Below are 25,294 nucleotides of genomic sequence, written 5' to 3'. Positions count from 1 at the left end.
TTAAAGTCACACAGTGCCAAATTGCAAAATATGGCCTGGTCATTGAGCAGCCAAATCCTCTGGTCTGAAAGGAAAGTGGTTAATGATGTTAGGTGTCCAGTGTCTGTGTTTTAAAAAAAATAAAATAATTCTGTACCTGATTTCAGAGCGCCGCTCGGTGCTTACGTGACCGCCTGCTTCTCTCCTCCCGACTGATGTCAGCTGGAGATTCTCGGCCCCTCCCAATGTAGCTGTCAGATCGAGAGAGGGGAGAGGCGGCCAGTCAAGTGAGCGCTGAGAGGTGCCCTGAAATCAGGTATAGAATGGCATTATTTTTATAAAAACACAGACACTGGGGCACCTAACATTATTAACCACAGAGGATTATATAAGAACAACACACTAGCTTAATAACCAATTTAATTATCCAATTAGGCGAATTCATGTTTCTCTACCATTTGGTGTAAAGTGATCTTGTATTATAATACTGTGTTTTTATGAGAGTTAGACTGTCAAATGCTTTAAAATATCAGTTACATGTAAGTCATTTAGTTTTTAATTTATTGTATAAACTCTGTTACTAGCATTACAAACAGTGTTTCTGTATCTATAATCATACTGTGCAATTTCTGTTACATATATTAAGAGGAGATAGCCAACGCTAATAAAACTCCATGAAGCAGAGCTAGTTAAGAAGTAATTGAGCATGGGTTCACTTGGAATACACAATTGAGTTCAAATGAAAATTGTAGTAAATCAGGCAATGGTGTTTACCTTTTTACCTCTTGGTGATATAGTGAAGACTTTATTAGCCCTTACTTTACTCACTACAAATTACCACTCGGGGTTCAGGAAAAACTCTTCTTTTATTCTGTTAGGAGTAAAGGTTTGCTTTGGCAAATAGCCCCCCATATAATGAATTTCACTTTTGACCATAAAAATGTCCTCCTAAAGGGAAAATTACAAAAAAATACATGTAAAAAGTAACACTTTTGATGTTTAGATTATTGTTTTAGTGCAGTGAAGCAGAACAATTATGGGACCCCTTGCCTCTTTACTGTGTATATTTTAAAGGCAATCCCTCTTGTGATACAGAACCATCTTTGCTATCCTCACAATTAAATTCCCAGAGTTCTTTACTTAAAGTATTTACCAAATTCTATTTCTCACTACATACTGGAAATTACTATATAGTCAGGCAGTGCTGGGCCCTGAGTGCTGATGGGCCCCAGAATGGCAGCATGGTTTGCAATGACAATGGTTATGCCTTTGGCAAGAAATGCTAGGATCACCCTCAGAAGGTTGAAGAGACCATGTGAAGGGGATTAGAAAAGCCTTTGCCCCATTCCTTTAATAAAAATAAAATAGTTTCCCTACAAAACACTGTTCAGTTTATCTACTTATATTTAATTATAGGTGGCCGGACTTCTATCAGCCATTATTGTTATGATTGTCACTTTGGCTATCGGATTTCTTCTGGAACCATTACAAAAGGTAAGGTTTAAGTCTCAAGTTTAAAAACGTATAACAATTGCTTTATAGAAGTTTAACACAAATCTTTCTTTTTATTCATTAGGCTAAGTATTTTTAAATATGCACACTAAATCGTTTACATATTCTTAACAAGCGGCAAAGGCAATTTAATTGAGATTGGATATATTGTTACTTAAAATTAACAGTTAAATCCAACCCTAATAGGTGCATCTTTTTTACAGTCTGTACTTGCAGCATTGGTCGTAATCAACCTAAAGGGAATGTTGATGCAGTTTAATGAAATTCCTAATTTGTTTCGCAAGGACAAATATGATTGTGTAAGTAGTACATGTGAGTTATCAAGTCTTTGTTCTGATGTATTCATTTTGTTTATTGGTGTTCTAAAAAAAAAAAAAGAAATTGTGCAATGTTCAGAACCAGGGCCAATAATTAATGAAAGCATAATTCCGTATTTGCAAGAAATTGATATGATAGCTGCCAGAATAGGAAACTGGTTGTTTGAGCTGTGTGAACTCCACTATGAGTTCAAAGTCTTGTTAGTGTTGTAAAAAATTGGAGTCAATAGAGATTCCGACTCTATAAATTACCTTCTTGGACTAATTTAGATAGCATATCTTACCAAGTTAAAGCAACAAAAATACATCAAGGACTTTAACAATATAAATAATTATCAAGAAAGTGTTCTCTTGATATGTGATTTATTTTTTACCTGCTGTCTTTAAAGTGGACTTTCCCTTGAAAAATGGAAATTCCTTATTTGACTCAGATCCCTTTGTATGGTGGGGTCCCAGCTTTCATTGGTGAGCAAACAAGGCTTCAGTCTAATTTTTAACTACACTGATGGCAAACTTACGTCAGACGGGTTAAATAGTGTATATTGAGATTATTGTATCAACTCATTGTTTAGAAAATGATTTAGAGCAGGGGCATCAAACTCAATTTCATCGCTGGCCTCATCAGCATTATGGTTGCCCTCAAAGGACCGGTTATATCTGTAGGATTAGATGTCCAGAGCACCCCACGCCCCCTTACACTCTTACATGGGATGTAAAGAACCCCCCACCATCAGAAGTCAAGAGTCACCCACCCTTCCTTACATCACAATGCACTCCTTACCTTGTGCTGCTGCCAGGCAGATGCGGGTGGATCTGGGAAGAAGTGCAGGGTCTGAATGCTGAGACCAGGGGAGGAAAAGGCAAGGTGGTGTTGGGGCTGCACAGAGAAGTGCAGGATCTGCAGAAGGAGTTCTGCCCTCCTCTCTGCTGCTGACTAATGAGAAGGGGGTGGGGCAAAAATGAGCCTTTCTGCAGCTGGACAGAGGAGTGCAGGATCTGGCAAAGGAGACAAGGGGGTGCCACAGCTGCAGGAGAGGTGTGAGGGCCACATGAAATGGCCTGGGGGGCCGCATTTAGCCCGCGGGCCTTGTGTTTGACACCTGTGATTTAGAGCAACACAATGGACTTTAGTGGTACAACTTAGTTTACAACCAACATTACACATTTTAATATATTTTATTAAAAATATTACACAGACATCAATAAAGTGCAAATATAACCATATTTTAACAATAGATCAAGTCTTGAGCAATAAAAGGCTTGATCTATTGTCAAAATATTGTTATATTTGCACTTTATTGTTGTCTGTGTAATATTTTAATGAAATATACTAAAATTTATAATTTTTATGCAAAAACTTATTGTTGGTTGTAAACTATGTTGTGCCACTAAAGTTTATCCTGTTGCTCTATATAATTTTCTACTGAATATCAGAATGAGGCGCTGTTCTTATTTTGGTGTCCATATTTGCCTCCTTATGGTGACACCTAAAACCCAATTCAACTCATTGTTTAGCAATACTAGCAATGTGACATAGCAAATGAAACATGTACCTGTAATATTTTTACCATTAATAAACAGAAGCTGTTTGAAGGGATATGGCAGCATGTTACTAACTTGATGGAGTGTTTAAAGTTAAACCCTCCGTAGGGATAATCAAGTCCAAACTAAATCTGTCAATGCATTTTACATCTTCCTAGGTTCACCTGGACAGAAAGCAGATGCTAATTGCAAGAGCAGTCTCATAATACTACCCAATCATTAAAAAAAAAGGGGGCTTATGGGTGCTCTCCTGAGCAAACATACAGAAAAGGTTGTGTGTTTAGGGCTTAAATAAGTGCTGTACATAAACTGCCCGTACGTATTTATATATTTCTCTAATTTTGTACTTCCAGCCATTTTAAAGGGATGCAAACTTTAGATAAATTGACCAGCAAGACAAAATTTGCTTGGTTGCTATGGTCTACTGTACATTGCACTATATATATTTTTAATAAAGTAAATAAATACAATTACCATATGACACAACCTACAGCTAACATTTCGTTGTTTGCAGTTGGTATGGGTGGTGACCTTTGTGGCTGCTGTCCTGCTTGGGCTTGACCTTGGACTGGCTGCAGGAGTTGGATTTGAGTTGCTGACTGTAGTGTTCCGTGCACAGTTGTAAGTAGTGTTTTGTGTTTAGCCTACGCTATTTATTATACAGGTGTGAGAAATAAACATAGAGAAATAAAAGTTACAATACAGTATATTTATATTATAATAAGCAATTAATGCTAGTAGCAAAAACCTAAACTAAAATAGCACAAATTTGCAATAGCAACTTCTTCTAGAAGTGTTACCAGTGTTTTATTGCATAATACCTACTTAATTTTACCTTGATTCCATAGCTGTATTATTTTGGATACCTACTGGTCAGATATATGCAACACATGTTTACTACTGTTTTTGATCTTTTACAGTCCAAAATGCTCACAGGTTGCAAATGTTATGGGAACTGACATATACAGAAACAGGAAAGACTATACAAATGTAAGTATGATATACTATATAGTCTCCCAGAAAGGGTCCGTCCAGTTGAAAACTTTAGACTGTTGCCTCTAATGGCTGGTGGTCAGAGAACATGTGATCTAGATGGCATAGGCTGAGATTAGAAAACAGCGCTGTGGAAAAAATACCCATGAGCATGACTCAGCAAGCCCATTGGGACTTTTTTCAGAAAAGGTAGATAAATCTGGGGAGTTGCTATTTACTGGTTGTTTGGCAATCCTGGTAGTGCTGTTTCATCCCTTTTCTTTTTGTGTATACAATTCCATCTCACCATAACTAACTGTTACATTATTATGTTATCCTTACTGCCCTTTTATTCCACAATTTTCTCTAAAAATGCCCATCTAATACACAAATGTTTGTTTCTTTTTTAAAGATATATGAACCTCAAGGAATCAAGATCTTCAGATGTCCATCACCAATATTTTTTGCCAACATTGACTTTTTTAGGGATAAACTCGTTGCTGCTGTAAGTTAGGCATCATACAAGGATCCATGTTTTTTATTTACTTGAACAAACACATTAAATATGACTGTTTTTTATTTATTATAGGCAGGGTTCAGCCCACTGAGAGTGTTGCGCAAGCGCAATAAAGCGCTGAGAAAGATAATGAAGCTGTTGGCTAAAGGGGAACTTCATATTACACCAGTAAGTAGTAAATATTTGTTTAATATACACAGTGCCAACCATACAACTACAACTTTCAGTAATCCTTGAGTGATGTCACAAAGTCTTTTTAAATTGTATCTATAGGAAAAAACTTTTTTTCAGATTTGGATATAGTGCGGAATGGGTAGACCCACTGTCAAGTACTGGCTGTGTCCCCATAGGGGAAATTCACTCCTTTGTATGTACTGGTGACCATTGTTACCAAGAAAAAAATTTGTGATAGGCCACCCAATGTTAATGAGGAGGTGGAGACTCAGCTCCTTGCACAGATAGAAAGGGCTGCAAGAGCTGGGACTGTAATAATAATGGGGGTTTTAACTACCAGGAAATGGACAGGAGTAATGGCACTGAAGGAACAGTTAAAGGGCAAAAATGTATACACCTATTACAAGACAACATAATAGGTTTCTACTGCGGCTTCCAAAGCGAGCAAAGTTCTTTCTTGTATTAAGAGAGGTATGGACAGCAGAGAGAGAGATATCGTTTTGCCCCTGTACAAATCATTAGCAAAACCTTATCTTGAATCTGGAATACGCAGTTCAGTTTTGGGCACCAGTTCGCAAAAAAGGATATGGGGGAACTGGAGAAAGGGTTGAGAAGGGTAACCAAACTGATAAGAGGCATGAAGGAGCTCAGCTATGAGGAAAGATTAGAGGAACTGAATTTATTCTTTCTTGAGAAGAGGAGACTAAGGGGGATATGATCAAAATGTATAAATACATAAGGGGTCCATATAGAGAACTTGGTGTTGAGTCATTCACTTTAAAGTCATCACAGAGGACAAGGGGCACTCTTTAGTTGTGGAGGAAAAGAGATTTCATCTCCAATACGATAGGGTTTCTTCTCATTAAGAGCTGTGAGAATGTGGAATAGACTCCCTCAAGAGCTGGTTATGGCCAGCTCAGTAGATTGGTTTAATAAAGCCCTGTATTCTTTCCTAAAATGTACATAATATAAATGGATACTAACATGTATAGGTAAAGTTGATCCAGGGAATATCCGATTGCCTCTTGGAGGATCAGGAAGGAATTTTTTTTCCTTTCTGTAGCAAATTGGATCATGCTTTGCTGGGGTTTTTTTGCCTTTCTCTGGATCAACTGTGGTTATAGGATTGTGTATATGGAATTGTATTAGTCCCCCCCCCCCCCCTCTGTTTTTATTGGTAGAACTAGATGGACTTGAGTCTTTTTTCAACCAGACTAACTATGTAACTATGTAAATTAAGTGGACTTCCAAAATTTTAGAGTTGTCCTCAAAAGAAGGGGTATGAGAGTGAGATGGGGACACTATTTCCATTGACAACTACTCTATCCAAGAGGGGAACACCCTATACTCTTGGCGATTTCCTCTAACTTCTCAGTGAAGGGAGGTGATGAGAAATTTGTCAATAGTACATAGACAAAAAAAAAAAAACTGGCAGGAATTTTATACTTACCTATTCTATTCTACTCTATTAACCACTTCAAACCCAGGCCTAATTCTGAAACTTGTTTACACGTTAAAGTCAGGATTATATATATATATATATATATATATATATATATATTTTTTTTTAGCAGAGACCCTAGAGAATAAAGTGAGGGTTGTTGCATTATCTTATGTCACACTGTATTTGTGCAGTGGTTTTTTAAACGCAAGTAAATAGATACCTAACATATTACGCTTTAAAATTGCACACGCTCCTGGAATGGTGACCAACTATGGTACCTAAAAATATCCATAGGCGACTCTTTAAAATTTTTTAAGGGTTACCTGTTTAGTGTTACAGAGGAGGCCTTGCACTAGAATTAATGCTCTTGCTCTAACGATCGCCGCGATACCTCACATGTGTGATTTGAACACTGTTTACATTTGCGGGCACGATTTACGAATGCATTTGCTTTGGGGCGCAAGCACGGAGGGATGGGATGCTTTTAAAACATTTTTTTTTCTTCTTTTTTTTTATTATTTTTCTAATCACTTTTATTGCTTTCACAAGAAATATAAACATTCCTTGTGACACTATTAGGCAGTGGCAGGTATTCTTTATGGAGGGATCTGGGGTTTAAAAGACCACAAATCCCTCCTCTGCACCAAGATTGGCGTTTTTGAATACGGTCATTTTATTAAAATTGTCGCCGTTGGCTGCAGAGTAAACTGGAAGTGATGTTGTGATGTCGCTTCTGAGTTTTTTCATCCGAGACCCAATCAAAGCCGAATCCGACTTTGTTCGAGACTCCAGCCAGTCGGCCGGACATGCTGGCTAGTGGCTCGGCTCTCCCAGTGGGGCAGGAGACCCAGACAGAGCAGCAGAAGGCGGCAGGAGGGGAGGATGCTTGGCCGCATCGGTTGTTATTACTAAAAAGCTGACTGGCAGCTCTAAAAAAAACATACCAGGGTGATGCCTGCAGCTACAATACAACCACTTTAGCAAAATCACATACAGGTATGTGATTTTGCGGGAAGTGGTTAAACTGTTGAGCACACAGTTTGTACATGTAATCTAAGATTCATGCATTTATGCCTTACTGTAATATACTGAAAATAAATGCTACTGTCAGCTATGGTATTCAGGCAGCTTTACCACCCACAACTGACTGAATACCCAAACATTGACTGCATCTGATGTATCTGCCAATCATTTTTCATGCAGCTCAATCAATTTAAAATCTTTTGTTGAGCCAGGTGGTGCTAAAGGGTCATCGGTGGCTTGAATTTAGTCTGATTCAGCAGGAATACCCAACAAATGCAGAATATTTCAGACCATATAAATGGGATGAGCAGGTGGTAGTTGGGAGCACATGGGCTCCATGATCAATGTGCCAGTACTAATAGCACTGTGATAGTCTCAGAGGTCCGTTTAAAGCGCAGAGAGCATCATGAAGAACAAGGAACACACCAGGCAGGTCCGAGATACTGTTGTGGAGAAGTTTAAAGCCGGATTTGGACACAAAAAGATTATTGTATTGTCAGTTTTAAGATTCCAGCTGTAACTTTCAATATTTCAGAGTCAATATTTCAGTTAATGTTCAAACATCTTCTATTGCAGAAGGGTGTGATTTGTACATCATATGACACCGTTGAGTCTGATTATGAAGAAATAGACAACAACCTTATTGAAGAATTGGACAAACCCATTAACACTGCTGACCTGCCCATTGTCATTGACTGGAATGCAGATCTGCCAAATAATATCAAGGTTCCTAGGATTGATCTCCATAGTTTAATCATTGATTTCGGAGCAGTGTCCTTCCTAGACATGTCTGGAATGAAAGGCTTAAAAGCAGTAAGTAATATTTCATTTATTAAGCAGGTATATTGGCAAAAAGTGGGCTCCTGCGTCCTTATCTGTCCTTACCTGTATTCACCACTCTTTCTTGATACTCAGTGGGAGAGATTTACTAAAAGTAACCAATTATATATATACTGTATATATATATATATATATATATATATATACAGTGCCTTGTGAAAGTATTCGGCCCCCTTGAACTTTGCGACCTTCAGGCTTCAGACATAAAGATATAAAACTGTAATTTTTTGTGAAGAATCAACAACAAGTAGGACACAAACATGAAGTGGAATGAAATTTATTGGATATTTCAAACTTTGCTAACAAATAAAAAACTGAAAAATTGGGCATGCAAAATGATTCAGCCCCTTTACTTTCAGTGCAGCAAACTCTCTCCAGAAGTTCAGTGAGGATCTCTGAATGATCCAATGTTGACCTAAATGACCAATGATGATAAATAGAATCCACCTGTGTGTAATCAAGTCTCCGTATAAATGCACCTGCACTGTGATAGTCTCAGAGATCCGTTTAAAGCGCAGAGAGCATCATGAAGAACAAGGAACACACCAGGCAGGTCCGAGATACTGTTGCGGAGAAGTTTAAAGCCGGATTTGGATACGAAAAGATTTTCCAAGCTTTAAACATCCCAAGGAGCACTGTGCAAGCGATAATATTGGAATGGAAGGAGTATCAGACCACTGCAAATCTACGAAGACCTGGCCGTCCCTCTAAACTTTCAGCTCATACAAGGAGAAGACTGATCAGAGATGCAGCCAAGAGGCCCATGATCACTCTGAATTAACTGCAGAGATCAACAGCTGAGGTGGGAGACTCTGTCCATAGGACAACAATCAGTCGTATACTGCACAAATCTGGCCTTTATGGAAGAGTGGCAAGAAGAAAGCCATTTCTTAAAGATATCCATCAAAAGTTTTGTTTAACATTTGCCACAAGCCACTTGGGAGACACACCAAACATGTGGAAGAAGGTGCTCTGGTCAGATGAAACCAAAATCAAACTTTTTGGCAACAATGCAAAACGTTATGTTTGGCGTAAAAGCAACACAGCTTATCACCCTGAACACACCATCCCCACTGTCAAACATGGTGGTGGCAGCATCATTGTTTGGGCCTGCTTTTCTTCAGCAGGGACAGGGAAGATGGTTAAAATTGATGGGAAGATGGATGGAGCCAAATACAGGACCATTCTGGAAGAAAACCTGATGGAGTCTGCAAAAGACCTGAGACTGGGACGGAGATTTGTCTTCCAACAAGACAATGATCCAAAAAATAAAGCAAAATCTACAATGGAATGGTTCACAAATAAACATATCCAGGTGTTAGAATTGCCAAGTCAAAGTCCAGACCTGAATCCAATCGAGAATCTGTGGAAAGAACTGAAAACTGCTGTTCACAAACGCTCTCCATCCAACCTCACTGAGCTCGAGCTGTTTTGCAAGGAGGAATGGGCAAAAATTTCAGTCTCTCGATGTGGAAAACTGATAGAGACATACCCCAAGCGACTTACAGCTGTAATCGCAGCAAAAGGTGGCGCCACAAAGTATTAACTTAAGGGGGCTGAATAAATTTGCACGCCCAATTTTTCAGTTTTTCATTTGTTAAAAAAGTTTGAAATATCCAATAAATTTTGTTCCACTTCATGATTGTGTCCCACTTGTTGTTGATTCTTCACAAAAAATTACAGTTTTATATCTTTATGTTTGAAGCCTGAAGTGTGGCAAAAGGTCGCAAAGTTCAAGGGGGCCGAATACTTTCGCAAGGCATTGTAGTATATATATATATTATAGATAAAGTGCAACTATGCCATACATCATGTCCTCATTGCATACGTATGTAAACTGTATAAGTTGCAGTAATTATCCACAAACGCCCCATTAATAATTAAAATTAGTGTATGTATACTTGCAGATTTATGAATAACAATTCCCACATACGCAACTAAAATAAGGCAGGGTTTTACTTTTATTAGGCATCTGCGACATATGACACTATGGCTGTAGACTATACAGTGAACTGCCAATCCTAAAGAATTTAATTGTTTTACTTTTATTTATTCATGTATAAAGTTCATACTTTATCTGTTTATATGAGAAAAAGAATACCTACCTTCTGTAAAAACTGTGGGCCAAAATATTATCAAGAATTATGCTTAGCTAAAGTTGTATGCAAATATTAACTTTTCTGATAAAAGTCAAGCCAGGCTCTGTCCTCTCCCACCTCCTGAGACGTTCTATTGGTCTTTTATTATGATGGGAAACCCTAAAACCTTATGGTCATATCGGTAGGCTGGGGAAATGAGAGGGGAAGGGCCAGCCTCACGTTTTATACAAAATGGGGACATTTGTTAATATTTTCAAATCTGGACCTGCTGATAATTTTAACCACTTCCATACCCGGCCTATTCTGGCAATTCCCTCCTACATGTAAAAAATCATCATTTTTTTTGCTAGAAAATTACTCAGAACCCCCAAACATTATATATATTTTTTTTATCAGAGACCCTAGGGAATAAAATGGTGGTCAAAGCAATTTTCTATGTCACATGGTATTTGCACAGCAATTTTTGAAAAAGGGTTTTTTTTTTTTAAAAACTGTCCCATGAATTAAAAAAACACTAAAGTTAGCCCAATTTTTTTGTATACTGTAAAAGATGATGTTACGTCAAGTACATAGATACATAACATGTCATGGTTTAAAATTGCGCATACTCGTGAAATAGTGTCCACATTTTTTACAGGTTACCAGTTTAGAGTTACAGAGGAGGTCTGGGCTAGAATTGCTGCTCTCACTCTAATGTTTGTGGCGATACCTCACATGTGTGGTTCGAACGCTGTTTACACATGTGGACATAATGTATCTATGCGTTTGTTTCTGCGTATGAGCACGCAGGGACAGGGGCGCTTTACTTTCTTTTTTATTATTTCTTTTATTTTTATTTTGTATTTTTCTGCTTTCCCTTTAAAAAAAAAATTCTGATTACTTTTATTTCTATCACAAGGAATGTGAACATCCCTTGTAATAGGAATAAGGCATCTCTTTATGGAGGTTTTATAGACCCCACATCACTCCTCCAGGCAGGAAAGACTGACATCAAAAAAGAAAAAAAACTTTCCAGCCAAGTACATGGCAATGTTTACATCTGCTGGGCTGGACGTGACGTAATAACGTCACGCCCGGGCCTCCCAAGGTCATAGAGACTGCCAGGGACCATTTGGTTCTCGGTATTCTCTATGGTAAACTTACGCCACAGGCGGATTCCTTCTCCGGCTCACCGATCACACGGGCAAGCCTGTGGAAGCACCGGAGGGCGGCAGGAGAGGGTGGGGGGCATCCCCTCCTGCAGCCTGCAAGAACAATCAAGCACCTGAACAGTCACTATGATTGTTTTTATGGTGCAGGGAATCACTGGCAGAAAAGGATGATATCTGAATGATGCCTGCAGCTCCAGACATCATTTAGATATCTCCACTCAAAGTCCACGACGTCAGGTGACAGCCTTGGGTGGGAAGTGATTAAAGTGGTATTTGCTTAATCCCTGATTATTGCATTTTGGGGGGAGGGGGGGTCAACATTTGCTCAATTTAACCTTCTTAGCGGTATTCCCAAGCATGGCTCGGGGGTTAAATTTCAGAGCCAAAAGCGGTAACCCCGAGCCACACTCGGGGTACCGCCAGAAGCATCGCTGGATCCTGTAAGCAGGGTTACTTATCTTGTCACCGGGATCCAGCGATGTGTCCCGGCGGTGTCTAGCGGCGATTCTTCCTCCCTATCCTCTCCGTGCCCCGGCTTCCGTCTCCTGCGACGTGACGTTCTCAGGGGGGTGGAACCGGCAGCAAATTCAAATGTAAAACACACCAAACACACTGATACAATTCAAAATAAAAAAAATCACATTCGTTTGCCCCCCCAGTGCCCTTTCCTGCAGTTTTACTGTAATTTTTATGTATATATATATATATATATATATATATATATATATATATATATATATATATATATATATATATGTGTATATTATATATATATATATATATATATATATATATATATATATATATATACATATATATATATATATGTATATATATGTATGTATATACTGTATATATATTATATATAGATATAGATATATATATATAATGTATACAATTGGTTTGGGCTGCTCATTCACAAGAATTACATCCAAAATAATGGTACCGCTTTCAGCACCTAAAATCGAAAGAATCATACCGCCAGGGAGGTTAAGTTGCCCAGGGTTGAGAAGGGTTTGCTTTTTAAAGGTAATAGCTAATAATAAATATAATCTTAGATGAATTGGTACAGTGTGACCATTCCATAGAAATAGGTTAGACTATACAAAAAAACACTAGTATGTGATTTTCATTGCAATATTATCTTTACCAGTAAAAAACATAGTTGTTCTCTTTTTCTTACAATCTTAATATATAAAGATTAATTCAGATGATCAAACATATATTGGTGTTCAGAAGGTTTGCACCAAATTTGTACATGTTCCAGGAACTGAACATCACACTGTTGCTAAATGGATGGGTGTTTAGCTCAGCTGACTGATTACTACACCACAGTTACTCTGTAGATTTAATTCGATTTTTTTTATAGAAAAAAAACCAAAGCTCAATAAAAACATTCAGCACCCACTGTGTTCACAGCCTAATAGACTGCCCAACCTGGGTTTGGCTTCCACCAGCAAAATAGAAACCACGGCCTGAGCTGCTCATTTGGGAGGGGGTAGCTGTTATGTCACTAGAGGACCCAGTCTCAAGTCTCAAGTCACTGATTGTCCTGCCCTTATAGACCCATCTGAGCAAATACTGTCAGGCAGTGGCACACAGTGATGTGTATATAGGAAGCTCTATTTAGTTATTTGATTATGTAACAACAGCATCCTTCCTACCTATTTTAACATCTTTTATTTTTTAGATCATCAAAGAATTTATCAAGGTTGATGTTGATGTTTACATTGCTGGAATAGACAGTAAGTGCCATCCAATTTAACGTTTTTTTTAGGGAGGTATATTGAGGATGCATATTGTTAAATTGAACTCCTTCCCAGTCACAGTCTGTAAATAAGCATCCCTAACACAATGCCCCATGATGGAGATACATTTTTAAATGTTCCCTCTTTGAGTTCAAGCAGGCGGAACTAGTGTGACCTCTCAGTCCTGGCTGTTATGGATCAGGAGTCATCCAGAGTGTTTACCAATAATATCATTACTATGTCAGCTTTGACAAAGTGATTACAAGCAGGTGGGGGGCTTCAGCTTAAAAAATGAAAGCTGCTAAACTGCAAATACTGCCACCTTTAGGATGCAGCAGTATCTGCATTACCACCAGTTTTATAGCATATTTGATCAGTTAAAAAAATCTAATAGAAATAAAGGTAAAAAAAATATATGAGTAAGTATTGGTTACTACAGGGGACGAAAGCAAGGCATTTACCTTTAAAGATATAGTGTGATAAATTCAATCGCGCCAAAAAAATATATATATATATATATATATATATATATATATATATATATATATATATGTGGTTAGAAATAGACTGCTGCTGTTAAAGCGGAGTTCCGGGCACAAAAACTATATTTTTTTTTTGTGCCCCTCCGCTAGTTCGACATTACCTGAAAAGGAATTGGATAGTTATTTTTATTTTTTTTTGTTTGCTCACCTTTTAATTGAAGATCGTAAATACTCATCTCAGAGTACTTCCTCCCTCGGCGCCGCGGCTCACCCCGTCACTTCCTGTCTCGCTATGATTCCTGGGAGCTGAACGTCATCGCTCTCAGGAATCAATGCGACGGCACCGGCCCCGCTCGTCCCTTCCGGGCGACGCCGCATTCCCCTGCTAAACAGCTTCTGGGCATGCCCAGAAGCTGTGGAGGAATGCGGCGCCGCACCGGAAGTGACGAGCGGGGCCGGTGCCGTCGCATTGATTCCTGAGAGCGATGACGTTCAGCTCCCAGGGGCCGGTGCAGGCGCATTCTGGGACAAGAAGACGCGGAAGAAGACACAGAAGAGGACCGCGCCGGCTTCAGCTGCCCACAAGAGAGATGGAAACGCTGTGGAAGAAATTTTATAAGTAAGTATTTCTTCTAAAAGGTAAGTGCGAACCGGGACAGATCAGAGGCTAGCCATTGTGGAATGTGCTAGCCCTGACTGTCCCGGGGGTATGTTTATTAAAAAATGACTTCTGTGCCCGGAACTCCGCTTTAACAGCCCACAATGGTAAGGAATGAAGAAGATGTAATATAATAATATTACCAACAGCGCATGTCTCAAAGAAAAAAGAAAAAGGGGTGAGGACAATATTCCTATTTAGCCAAGCAAATAGAAGGGTAGGTGTAATGTACTAACGTTCATGTCAAAACTATATTGTGCATAAGAGTTATGCTATATCAAATGAAAATTGCTATTCACATATATCATATAAGGTGCATCCCCAAGAAATTCAAAGTGCATATAAACAGTGCATACGGTGATAAATCAATTATTACATGTGCAATGCATCAAAAACAACACATATAGTGCTCATTAAAACCGTGCATCAAAATTCATAAACCAAAATAGAAAAAAATTGTATAAATCAAAAAAAGGGTTCATGATGCTAAGTGTCCTTGTATCAAAAGTGTCCGGAGAAGTCCATAGTGGATATACTGTAGGTGTATCTGGTTGAAGCACCAAACAACTCCTCTATAGCATGGAGTGCATAGATATGCAATGGTGGGGTCACCCTCCGTGCATGTGAAGTTTGGTAGAAATACAAACTCACCGGAAGGTGTTGACCCCCAATACCATACAGCAAGTGGGTCAAAGAGGCTTAGGGTAAGTATCCAGAAAGGGTCCCCTCCGTCCGTGCCTAGATAGTCCTGGATGTTCCAGTTCTTAGATGTGATGGCTGCATTAGTTTTGTTGGCTTTCTTTCTTTTATTTATAACTGGTGATCCAGCCAGTAAGTTTGCTGTTTTTCAGTAAAATTTCTAGTCTTTGAGTCAAATACCAAAGAAAAAAAAAAAGTTATAAAGAAAAGAAAGAAAGCCCACAAAACGAATGCAGCATCACATCTAAGAACTGGAACATCCAGAACCATCCGGGCACAGACGCAGGGGACCCTTTCAGGATACTTACCCTAAGCCTCTTTGACCCACTTGCCATATGGTATTGAGGGTCAACACCTTCTGGTGAGTTTGTATTTATACCATACTTCACATGCAAGTAGTGATTAGAAGATCCACTTCACCATTCCATGCTATAGAGGAGTTGTTTGGTGCTTCAACCAGATACACCTACAGTATATCCACTATGGACTTCTCCGGACACTTTTGATACAAGGACACTTAGCATCATAAACCCCTTTTTTGATTTAGACAATTGTTTTTCTATTTTGGTTCATTAATTTTGATGCATGGTTTTAATGAGCACTATATGTGTTGTTTTTGATGCATTGCACATGTGATAATTGATTTATCACCGTATGCACTGTTTATATGCACTTTGAATTTCTTGGGGATGCACCGTATATGATATATGTGAATAGCAATTTTCATTTGATATAGCATAACTCTCATGCACAATATAGTTTTGACATGAACGTTAGTACATTACACCTACCCTTCTATTGGCTTGGCTAAATAGAAATATTATCCTCACCCCCTTTTCTTTTTTCTTTGAGACATGCGCTGTTGGTAATAATATTATATTACATCTTCTTCATATCCCTTTAAAGACTGTTGAGCCCTTGATAATTTTGATGCACTTTCTTTTAGTCTGACACATGCACTGCTGAATGATTATCAATCATTTTTCAATGGGGAACAGGAAATATAGTGGAGTCCTTTTTGCCCACATTGTTCAATGGTGGATGCAGGCTCCTTCAATAATGTTTCCCATATTCAAGTGGGCTTAGAAGGTGACTCACCATGACATCTGTCCTCAGGAGTCTAATCCACCAATGTTTTATCCAGCATGTGACAGTCAATTTGGGACACAATAGCATGCAGATTCGTGAAATAACCCAGCCAATGCAGAGGGCAAGGCTTCACAATCATAATGGCTGCTCCAGGGTGCTGAGCTTTCAGTGAGATGGTCCTATGCCTACAGCCATTCACTCGAATATTTAGACCCAAGAACTTTTCTTACAAATGCCTGTGGGAACCCTCCAGCAAGCCACTTGCATTGTCAGAGACAGTCTACCTTCTTGTGAGAGAAGTGTTGCCCTAGAAGAATTGCAAGTAGTCCTTTGCTCATATAAAGTTTCTCATTGACTGTTCTATGCTACCACATAGCTCCTTTCTTAGGAAACTGCTCTTAGGCAGCTCTTTTTATTGTTATATATCATTGCCTGGTGTTATTTATTTAGTAATTATTGTATACCCCATTACCATATTGTTTGCATTTTCAATTTATCCTGTATTCGTTCAGTAAACCACAAGTTGCACATTGCTGTTTGTCTGATCATTTGGATAATACCCCTGCATTACACTTGGTATCTATGAAGAGGATCAGCCAGCGATGATAGTAACATGGCAGCAGTGCCCATATGCCCATACACGCCAGAGGGAAACAAACAGCCTACTACAACTGCCATTATAACCCTCTTGTTTCTAGCAGGATTTCTGCCACAACAGATACCCAAGAATGCAGGGCAAGATCAGGACTTGGATGACTGGATCCAAAGACTGCATGATCTGATCAAATCAAATGGGTGATTGGAGGCAGAACAGGACATTAACATCTTAGAAGGGGAAGCAAGGAGGTTAATTCTGCACCCTTGCCAGCAGAAGATTAGGATTTCCTGGATACAATTAGAAGCCTAGAATCAGTGTACAGCCAGGCAGTAGTGTTATACGATCATCTCATAGCTCGCTTCATCAGCAGAAGACAGAGAGCAGAATAACCTATTCTGCAATACTTGATGTAATTACAAGATATCACAGCAGAGATATGCCCCAAACAAAGAGGCCATGAGGGACAGTCAGACTGGGATGACAAAGACTGGTGGCCAAAGGAAAAGTTCTTGAATGGCCTGCTGTCTGATAAGATCAGAGAAATCTTACAAGAAAAAGATAGGAGCAACCCAAATGTAAAATTCCACGGGCTGTTAGAAGCAGCTGTAGTGTGCCAGGAGCAGTAATGCTCCCATGTCCATCGTAGGCTGGAAACCAACTGACATTACTAGAAACCGATCAGGAAGCTCCATGGGAGGTTGCCACACAGAAATCAACAGAAGGGATGGCAGTGATGGAATACAAGTACTCTAAGCATTTTAGAGCAGGGAAGGGGAGATTAAATGTGCATATACCATATCTTATTCATGTCATCTTGGATGTGATCTTTTAAGTGACACTCTATGGAATACTCTTTGCTCCTCCCCTGGCTGCTACAGGAAAGGTATGTAGGGAGTTGAGGGGTAGGGTAACTGTCAGCACAGAGAGAAATTGGACACACCCAGAAGAGGAGAGAGCTACAAAAAGCTAAAGGCCCGTACACACGTACCGATCGTCGGCCGAAAAGCGTCGGCCGACGACCGATCTGCCGATTGTAGGCTTGTTAGTATGATGCCTCCGACAGCCGTCAGCGCACATTCTGCCGATAAGAATCTGTCATGCAAGCATTAAAATTTTAGTATGCCGACACCAGAGCGGCCGATTGTTCGCCAGTCAATACAGATTTCGGCCGACAGACCGCAGATTTGCAATACTGGGCATGCTCAGAAAAGGAAAAACACAGGGAAAGTTAACCATTACATGACATCACTTCTGCAGTCGGCTGTAGTCGGCGGACAAAATTCTTGTGCTGTCTTTTGCACTTTTCAACAGACACCGACAGCCCTGGACAAAAGACGGCCGATCGTTCGCCGACGATCGGTACGTGTGTACGGGGCTTAAGAGAAAGAAGGCTTTTCTAAGAAATTTACTAGTGAAATTTTCTAACAAGGTCAAAGGCACATTATAAGTGAATACAAATTCTTTTTGGAATAGAAAAAATACTATGGGTAAGCATAAAAAAAACATATTTTCTGTATGTTTACCTGCATTTTGTAGGTTGGTGATAAAGTCTCTTTAAGTAGATCTGAGTCTGTATTTTTTTAAAATCTAAGCTTTAATAAAATAATAATGAAAAGTCCAGGCTATCGTGTGGCCATCCATAAAGCATAACATACTGCATAGAAAGTGAAAGAAATGCATACTATACGAATCCATTTTCCAAAATCAAAGCAATTCATTTATATTTAATAGATGAATCCAATTTGTACCAATCAAATCAGCAGCAATAATCATGACATAGAACAGAAAAATGACTGAGCCTTCATGAAACCATATTTGCAAAACCAGTTTCATAGTTACATACATAGTTACATAGTAGTTGAGGTTGAATAAAGACAATAGTCCATCCAGTTCAACCTGTGTAGGCGCGCGTGGCCGTAATCATCTCTCATACCCCTTAATGTTCTGATCCTTGAGATGTATGTCCAAGTCTTTGAAAGCCACCATACTTCCCGCAGAAACGACCTCTTGCAGTAGAGAATTCCACACTCTTGTAGCTCTAACAGTAAAGAACCCACTGCGTTGCCTGAGGTCAAAACGCTTCTCCTCTAATCGCATTGTATGTCCTCGAGTCCTCATGCAATCCTTGCGACTGAATAGCTTTTTTTTCTATGCTGAGATCACCATTGAGGTATTTATAAATTGCTATCATGTCCCCTCTCAGGCGTCTCTTCTCCAGGGAGAATAAATTAAGCGATTGTAGATTCTCTTGGTCCTCCAATCCCCTAATTAGTTTAGTTGCCCTTCTCTGGACTCTCTCCAGCTCCAATACATCCCTCCTGAGGACTGGCGACCAGAATTGGAAAGAATACTCCAGATGCGGTCGGACCAGAGTTTTATAAGTGGTAGGATTATAGTTTTATCTCTGGAATACATCCCCTTTCTTTATGCATGCTAATATTCTGCCGGCTTTGGTAGCTGCAGCTTGACATTGCGTGCTATTGCTTAGTCTATCCTCTACCAAGACTCCCAGATCTTTCTCCATTTTTGATTCCCCCAAAGGTTCCCCCCCTAAAGTGTATTGTGCTTTTATGTTTTTAGTCCCCAAGTGCAAACCTTACACTTCTCCACATTAAACCTCATTTGCCATGTCATTGCCCACTCTGTTATTTTGTTCAGGTCATTCTGTAGGATATCTGCCTCATGCTGTGCAGTTATTGCCCTGCCCAATTTTGTGTAATTTGCAAAAACTGATATAGAACTACTGATCCCGTCCTCAATGCTGTTTATGAATAAATTGAACAGGGTTTGTCCCAGGACTGAGCCTTGGGGGACCCCACTTACCACCCCAGACCAGTCTGAGTATGCGCTATTTATTACCACCCTTTGGACACGCCCTTTTAGACAGTTCCGTATCCAAGAGCAAACCTTGTGGTCGATGCCTGCAGACCTTATTTTATAAATTAAGCGCTTGTGGGGAACTGTATCAAACGCCTTAGCGAAATCCAGATACACCACATCCACTGGTATCCCCCCCTATATAGCTCACAGCTCACCTCTTCGTAGAATTTTAAGAGATTGGTTTGACAAGAACGCCCTTTAGTAAACCCATGCTGATTACTGCTGATGATGTTGTTGTCTTTAGCAAACTCTACCATATAGTCCCTTATCATCCCCTCCAAAAGTTTACATACTATCGATGTCAGACTGACCGGCCTATAATTTCCTGGGACATGCCTCTACCCTTTTTTGAATATCGGTATCACGTTAGCTTTCCTCCAATCCCCCGGTACATTTCCTGTCATAATACTGTCAGCAAAGATCAGGAACAGTGGTCTATATATAGTTTTACTAAGTTCTTTGAGTACTCTCGGATGTACGCCATCCGGGCCTGGTGATTTATTTGTGTTAATTTTATCCAGCCTTTCCCTGATTTCACCCTCTGTTAGCCATAGCGGCAAGTCCTGTGAATTACTGATAACCATACAGTCATGGTCAGTGCATTAAGCACGGTTGCCTTTTTAGTGTCCTCTGAAAATTGAAGTCCCCTAATATGATGACTGATCCCAGCTTTGCCGCTTTACCCAACAGTGATATAAATTCCAGCTCCACCTCCTCCCTTTGGTTGGGTGGTCTATAACAAACCCCCACGATTACTTTTCCCCTTTACTTCTTCCCTATGGAGTTCTACCCACACGGATTCTAACTCCGTAATCATCCCTTCCAAAATATCACTCCTCTCTATCACCCTTATATTATTCTTGACATAGAGACATACCCCTCCCCCTCTTTTTCCTACCCTGTCCTTCCGGTACACAGAATACCCTTGGATATTGGCCAGCCAGTCATGTGAGGGGTCGAACCAAGTTTCTGTTATTCCCACAAGGTCAATGTCCTCCTCATGTACTAACATTTCCAACTCATCCATTTTATTGGCTAGACTCCTGGCATTTGCATATACACCTCTTAGATTTGTGGAAGTTGGTAGTGAATGGTGCTTATTCTTATTCCTGTTTGTATTCCTGTTTGGTCTGAGGTTTGCCTGCACAGACCCTCCAATTGACGTCTCGGATGATCTACTGTCGCTGCTGACCCTAATAATACCTTCTGTCTTTTGCTCCCTCCTGACTGATTCTACTTCTGAGCCCTCCCCCCGTCTCCTAGTTTAAAAGCCCCTCCAACTTGATGGCCATCTTTCTCCTTAAAAGAGCTGTACCGTCCCCATTAAGGTGCAGCCTGTCCTTACTAAAGAGCCGGTAGCCAACTGAGAAGTCAGCCCAGTTCTCCAGGAACCAGAACCCCTCCTTCCTACACCAGTTCCTCAGCCACTTGTTAAGTTCCCTAATCTCCTTCTGCCTCTCCTGTGTGGCTCGAGGTACCGGCAGTATTTCAGAGAAAACCACCTTGGAGGTCCTATTCCTCAATCTATTCCCTAAGTCCCTGAAATTGTTCTTTAGGATCCTCCACCTTCCTCTTACTTGGTCATTGGTGCCCACATGTACCATGACCGCAGGGTTGTCCCCAGCCCTGCCCAATAATCTGTCTACCCGATCCGCGATGTGCCGAACTCGAGCGCCCGATAAACAACATACTGTTCGGCTACCACGATCATTTTGACAGATTGCCCTCTCTGTCCTCTGTTCCACTACCACAACCTGTCTAACCTTTCCTGAGTCTCGGCCCCCCTCCTTCCTGGAGCAGCCACTCCCCTGGCAGCTGGGGGAGGGCGCCTGCTCCAGCACTGCCACCTCTGAGCTGATATCCCCATCAACATGCAACTTAGCATATTTGTTGGGGTGTTCCAACTGAGGACTGGCCTCCCTGGCACTCTTCCCTCTACCCTTCCTAACGGTCACCCAACTGCCTACCTCTGATGCCTGCGTCTCCTCTTCTCCTCCCTCCTCTATGCTGGCCCCTGTCAGCACCTGATGGGTAATGTCCAAGCTCCTTTCCAGGTTGTTGATGCTACGCAGTGTTACCACTTTGTTCTCTAGATCCAGGATCTGAGCTTCCAGAGAAACAAGTCGCTCACATTTTGCACAGCAGTATTCATCCTCGATTGGTTTCAATTAAATGATAATTTAAAGTCCAGAACAGTAGTAGTAAACATATAGGATGCTGGGGGCCTCAAATGCTGCCACCGATGTCTCCAAAATGATGCATACAGAATTTATCTACAGACTGTCCACTACTGTACTTACTAGACTAAATGTTCTCCAGGAGTGGCTGGAAAATGAAGTCATGCTGTAGGAGACAGTCAGAGGCTAGATACATATTACAAGAAACTGCTAGAGATTACTGTTGTTAAAGTCACCTTTATTTACCAATCAGTGCTGCCATTACTGACTGCTGGAGTCCTAGGGCCGCACTTCGAACACCAAAGGCTGCAGTTCAAACACTAAAAGTGCTTGTGGCACTTGAGCAGCAGGTTGGGACCCAGGAATTCAGACAATCACATGGGCCATTCAAAAATACAAGCAAAAAATCTTCTAAACATAGTTAGGTTCTTTGAACCAGGTGCTGATGTATGAATGCTGGATCTTCTAAGGCAGAAAATTCCCATGCATATGGTCCATATAGTATGCACATTTACACATGTAAAAGTTCTTCCCAGTAGGCCAAAAATGCAAATAATATAATCTACTATTCAAGGGGGAGTTGTAATCTCCCAGTAATTCAGGGCATTCATATCAGTAACAAAAAGAAACATGAAAAACTAAAATTGGGCCATTTTGGCACCAATGTGTAAGAGATCTTAAGAGTGCACATAATTAAATACTGAGCTAAACAAAAAACTAATAAATAAAACATGGAAAATGCATTGCCAGCAGCAACAGATAATCCAGCATCCATTAGTACCTAAACCAGAAAATATCCTCAATATTTGGTTCGAAAACAGACATTTTTTTAGAACTAATATGAAAGATGTAGGTAAGAGATAATACAAGATATATGTAATTAATCATTTTATTCTTCTCCTAGGCAATCTTTTAGAAAAACTTGAACGATGTGGATTTTTTGATGATGACATTACTACTTCCATAATTTTCCTAACTGTCCATGATGCGGTGTTACATATATTCATCAAGAAGAATCTGGATAGCATATCTAAGTATAGGGAGTCCAAGGTAAAAATATCACTGTGAACTACATGATTTTTAGATCATATTAGTATATTCTCCTAAAGCTTTGTTTCACTTTAAATCCATTTTGAATAATTACTACTTATTTAAATCTATTTTGAATAATTACTACTGTAGAAAGTCCATGTTGTTACCAATGTTTTATTCTTTTTTATGATATACTATATATATTGTATATATTCTGTATGTTATGTTATGTATGTTAGGCACTAAAAATCAGTCATGAGATTAAAGTATATTAATTTTATTCTCATTAGGAAGAATTAAAGGAGACCAGATTTGATGCAATGAACACACCACATAAAGACAGCAAAGCAAATGAATATTCTGTAAGTTCACATCTTTAAAGGATAGTTTCTGTAATTTACGTATTAAAGGAAAGATGTACTGAGAAAAGAAAAGTGGCATGTCACTGACCTCCTAATAATACCAGTTGCCTAGCTGTTTCTGGTGTCAATGTTTGTTGAGTTGCTGACCCATAAGAAGCTTGCAGATTAGGGAGTCAGAAAGAAATCAGAACTTCTAAACTGCATAAATGCCCCAGGTCAGTGCATCAAATAGAAAAATTATAAATGGCAGTCTCCATTTTCTTTCAGTACAGGTTTCTTTAAAGGAAAGCACATTACCTGTTACACCATTGGCAATTTCTTGTTTGATTGACACATTTTAGAGAGGCATATTTGTTTGAATTTTATAAAATCAGTTACCCTTCATATAGCTTTTAGTGATTTGATAATTAGGGTAAAATTGTTTAAGTGTGGCTTGTTTTGAGTATTGTGTATTTAATAGATTTGGTATCCTGCTTAGTTGTCATGGGGTTGCATCTAATTTAAGGGGTCTATGAATGAAACATCCGCTGAGTGGATGTCTTAACCATTCACACTGGCACCACGATTATTTGTTAAATTATTTACAATATAATTAGCTTATTATGATTGTCAGCTCCATCTAGTGTCTATGCACAGGCAACCACCGTTTTTTTCACATCTCACAGAGCCGACTGTAGGTTCTGTAATAGAAGTGATTCTGGTTGCTGTAAAGCCACCCAATCACAGTATATGCTGGGAATGCTGCACCCCCACTCAAACCCCTTTTAGGTCTCAACTAGGTTCTGTGGGAATTCGGGAAGCCTAAATTCACTTCCAGGGTTGTGAGCAGGAATAGAGTGAAAAACATTCATCAGCTTGAATGGAGTGCAGAAAAGGCATTATGTCTCCATAATGTCTCCATACAAAGGACCTTTCACCATATATTTACTATCACAGATGGGGTCTCCTAGCAATAGTAATGAAAGTAGTTAAAAAGTGTTGGAAGACTAAAATGTAATTGAATTAAAAAAAAAAAACATTTTACAAACGTTCTGGAAATGTATTGTGCACTACAAAATAATTGAAATCTATTTTTACTGAAAAATTGTGGTAGTATTGTATATATACTACCCTCATTTTATTCTATGAGCCCTTTGCTTCACAAAAACATACAATGTTTTGGGGTTCTAATTGATTTCTCATGCAAACAAATGTTAGCAGGTGTGTGCAAATTGAAATAATGGTTCTGGCAATAAAAAGGTTAACACTTAATAGACTCACAACACAGCTATTCATTCCAATGCAGGAAAACAACAGCTGCTGGTTCAATTTCTGCAAGGTTCAGGTCCTATTGGAAAACAACATATGCAGACTCTATATCACTATGTACATGTACTTATCTGCATTTGATGTTTCACATGCTATGATGTGTGGGTACCATGCATTCCCTTGTCCTATGATGCTTGGGTACCATGCATTCCCTTATCTGAAATTCTCAGGGTTAAATGCCTGGACAGGTGAAGCTGTGTACCATGTTGAATTATTTATGTAGCCATTGTTACATAAAAGCAAGTACTAATTGTTATTTATTGCATTTTTTAGGTAGCCGTTGGATCTCAACTGTGACCACATGGATCCCTCCTGAAAGCTGGCCAAAAAAGGAAGTAGTTGCCACAGGAATGTTTTGTAAAATTGGCAGATAATATATACACATCTTGGCATACAAACATTAACAAACTATCCTTGGAACTCAAAGCTCTAGAATAAAACCTAATAATGAGAACCTGTAACTTTGAGTCATGTTACCTAGCTACCACAAGAAAACAAATAGATATAGTAAGGTATATATTTGACATAAAAGCCCTAAATTATTACATACAGCAATAGTATAGTTATATAGACATATTTACACATGTCTGATGTTTTAAATCTCCAAAATAAAACCATGAGCGAATAACACTTAGTGCCGGTTCACACTAGGGCGACCGGTGAGGCGACCTGGTCGCCTCACAGGTCGCCG

General features: G+C 39.5%; 1 protein-coding gene across 1 annotated transcript in view; it reads left to right on the top strand.

Moving 5' to 3' along the window:
- Nucleotides 1-24,900, top strand: part of SLC26A3 (solute carrier family 26 member 3) — a gene marked incomplete at both ends in the record, with an annotated part of 55,526 nt that extends 30,626 nt beyond the window's left edge. Inside the window, 11 exons of the mRNA XM_082253530.1 lie at nt 1,396-1,473; nt 1,695-1,790; nt 3,865-3,971; nt 4,271-4,340; nt 4,735-4,827; nt 4,912-5,007; nt 8,057-8,293; nt 13,261-13,315; nt 22,806-22,951; nt 23,224-23,295; nt 24,877-24,900. Of these exons, the coding sequence (XP_082109656.1) occupies nt 1,396-1,473; nt 1,695-1,790; nt 3,865-3,971; nt 4,271-4,340; nt 4,735-4,827; nt 4,912-5,007; nt 8,057-8,293; nt 13,261-13,315; nt 22,806-22,951; nt 23,224-23,295; nt 24,877-24,900 (1,074 nt within the window). The remainder of the gene's footprint in view (nt 1-1,395; nt 1,474-1,694; nt 1,791-3,864; nt 3,972-4,270; nt 4,341-4,734; nt 4,828-4,911; nt 5,008-8,056; nt 8,294-13,260; nt 13,316-22,805; nt 22,952-23,223; nt 23,296-24,876) is intronic.
- Between the last annotated feature and the right edge of the window lie 394 nt (nt 24,901-25,294).

Source organism: Pelophylax lessonae (assembly GCF_965119305.1).
Source record: "Pelophylax lessonae genome assembly, chromosome: 4".
NCBI classification, from domain to species: Eukaryota; Metazoa; Chordata; class Amphibia; order Anura; family Ranidae; genus Pelophylax; species Pelophylax lessonae.
Note: the sequence above shows the minus strand (reverse complement) of the source record. Positions and strands in the feature narration are given on the sequence as shown.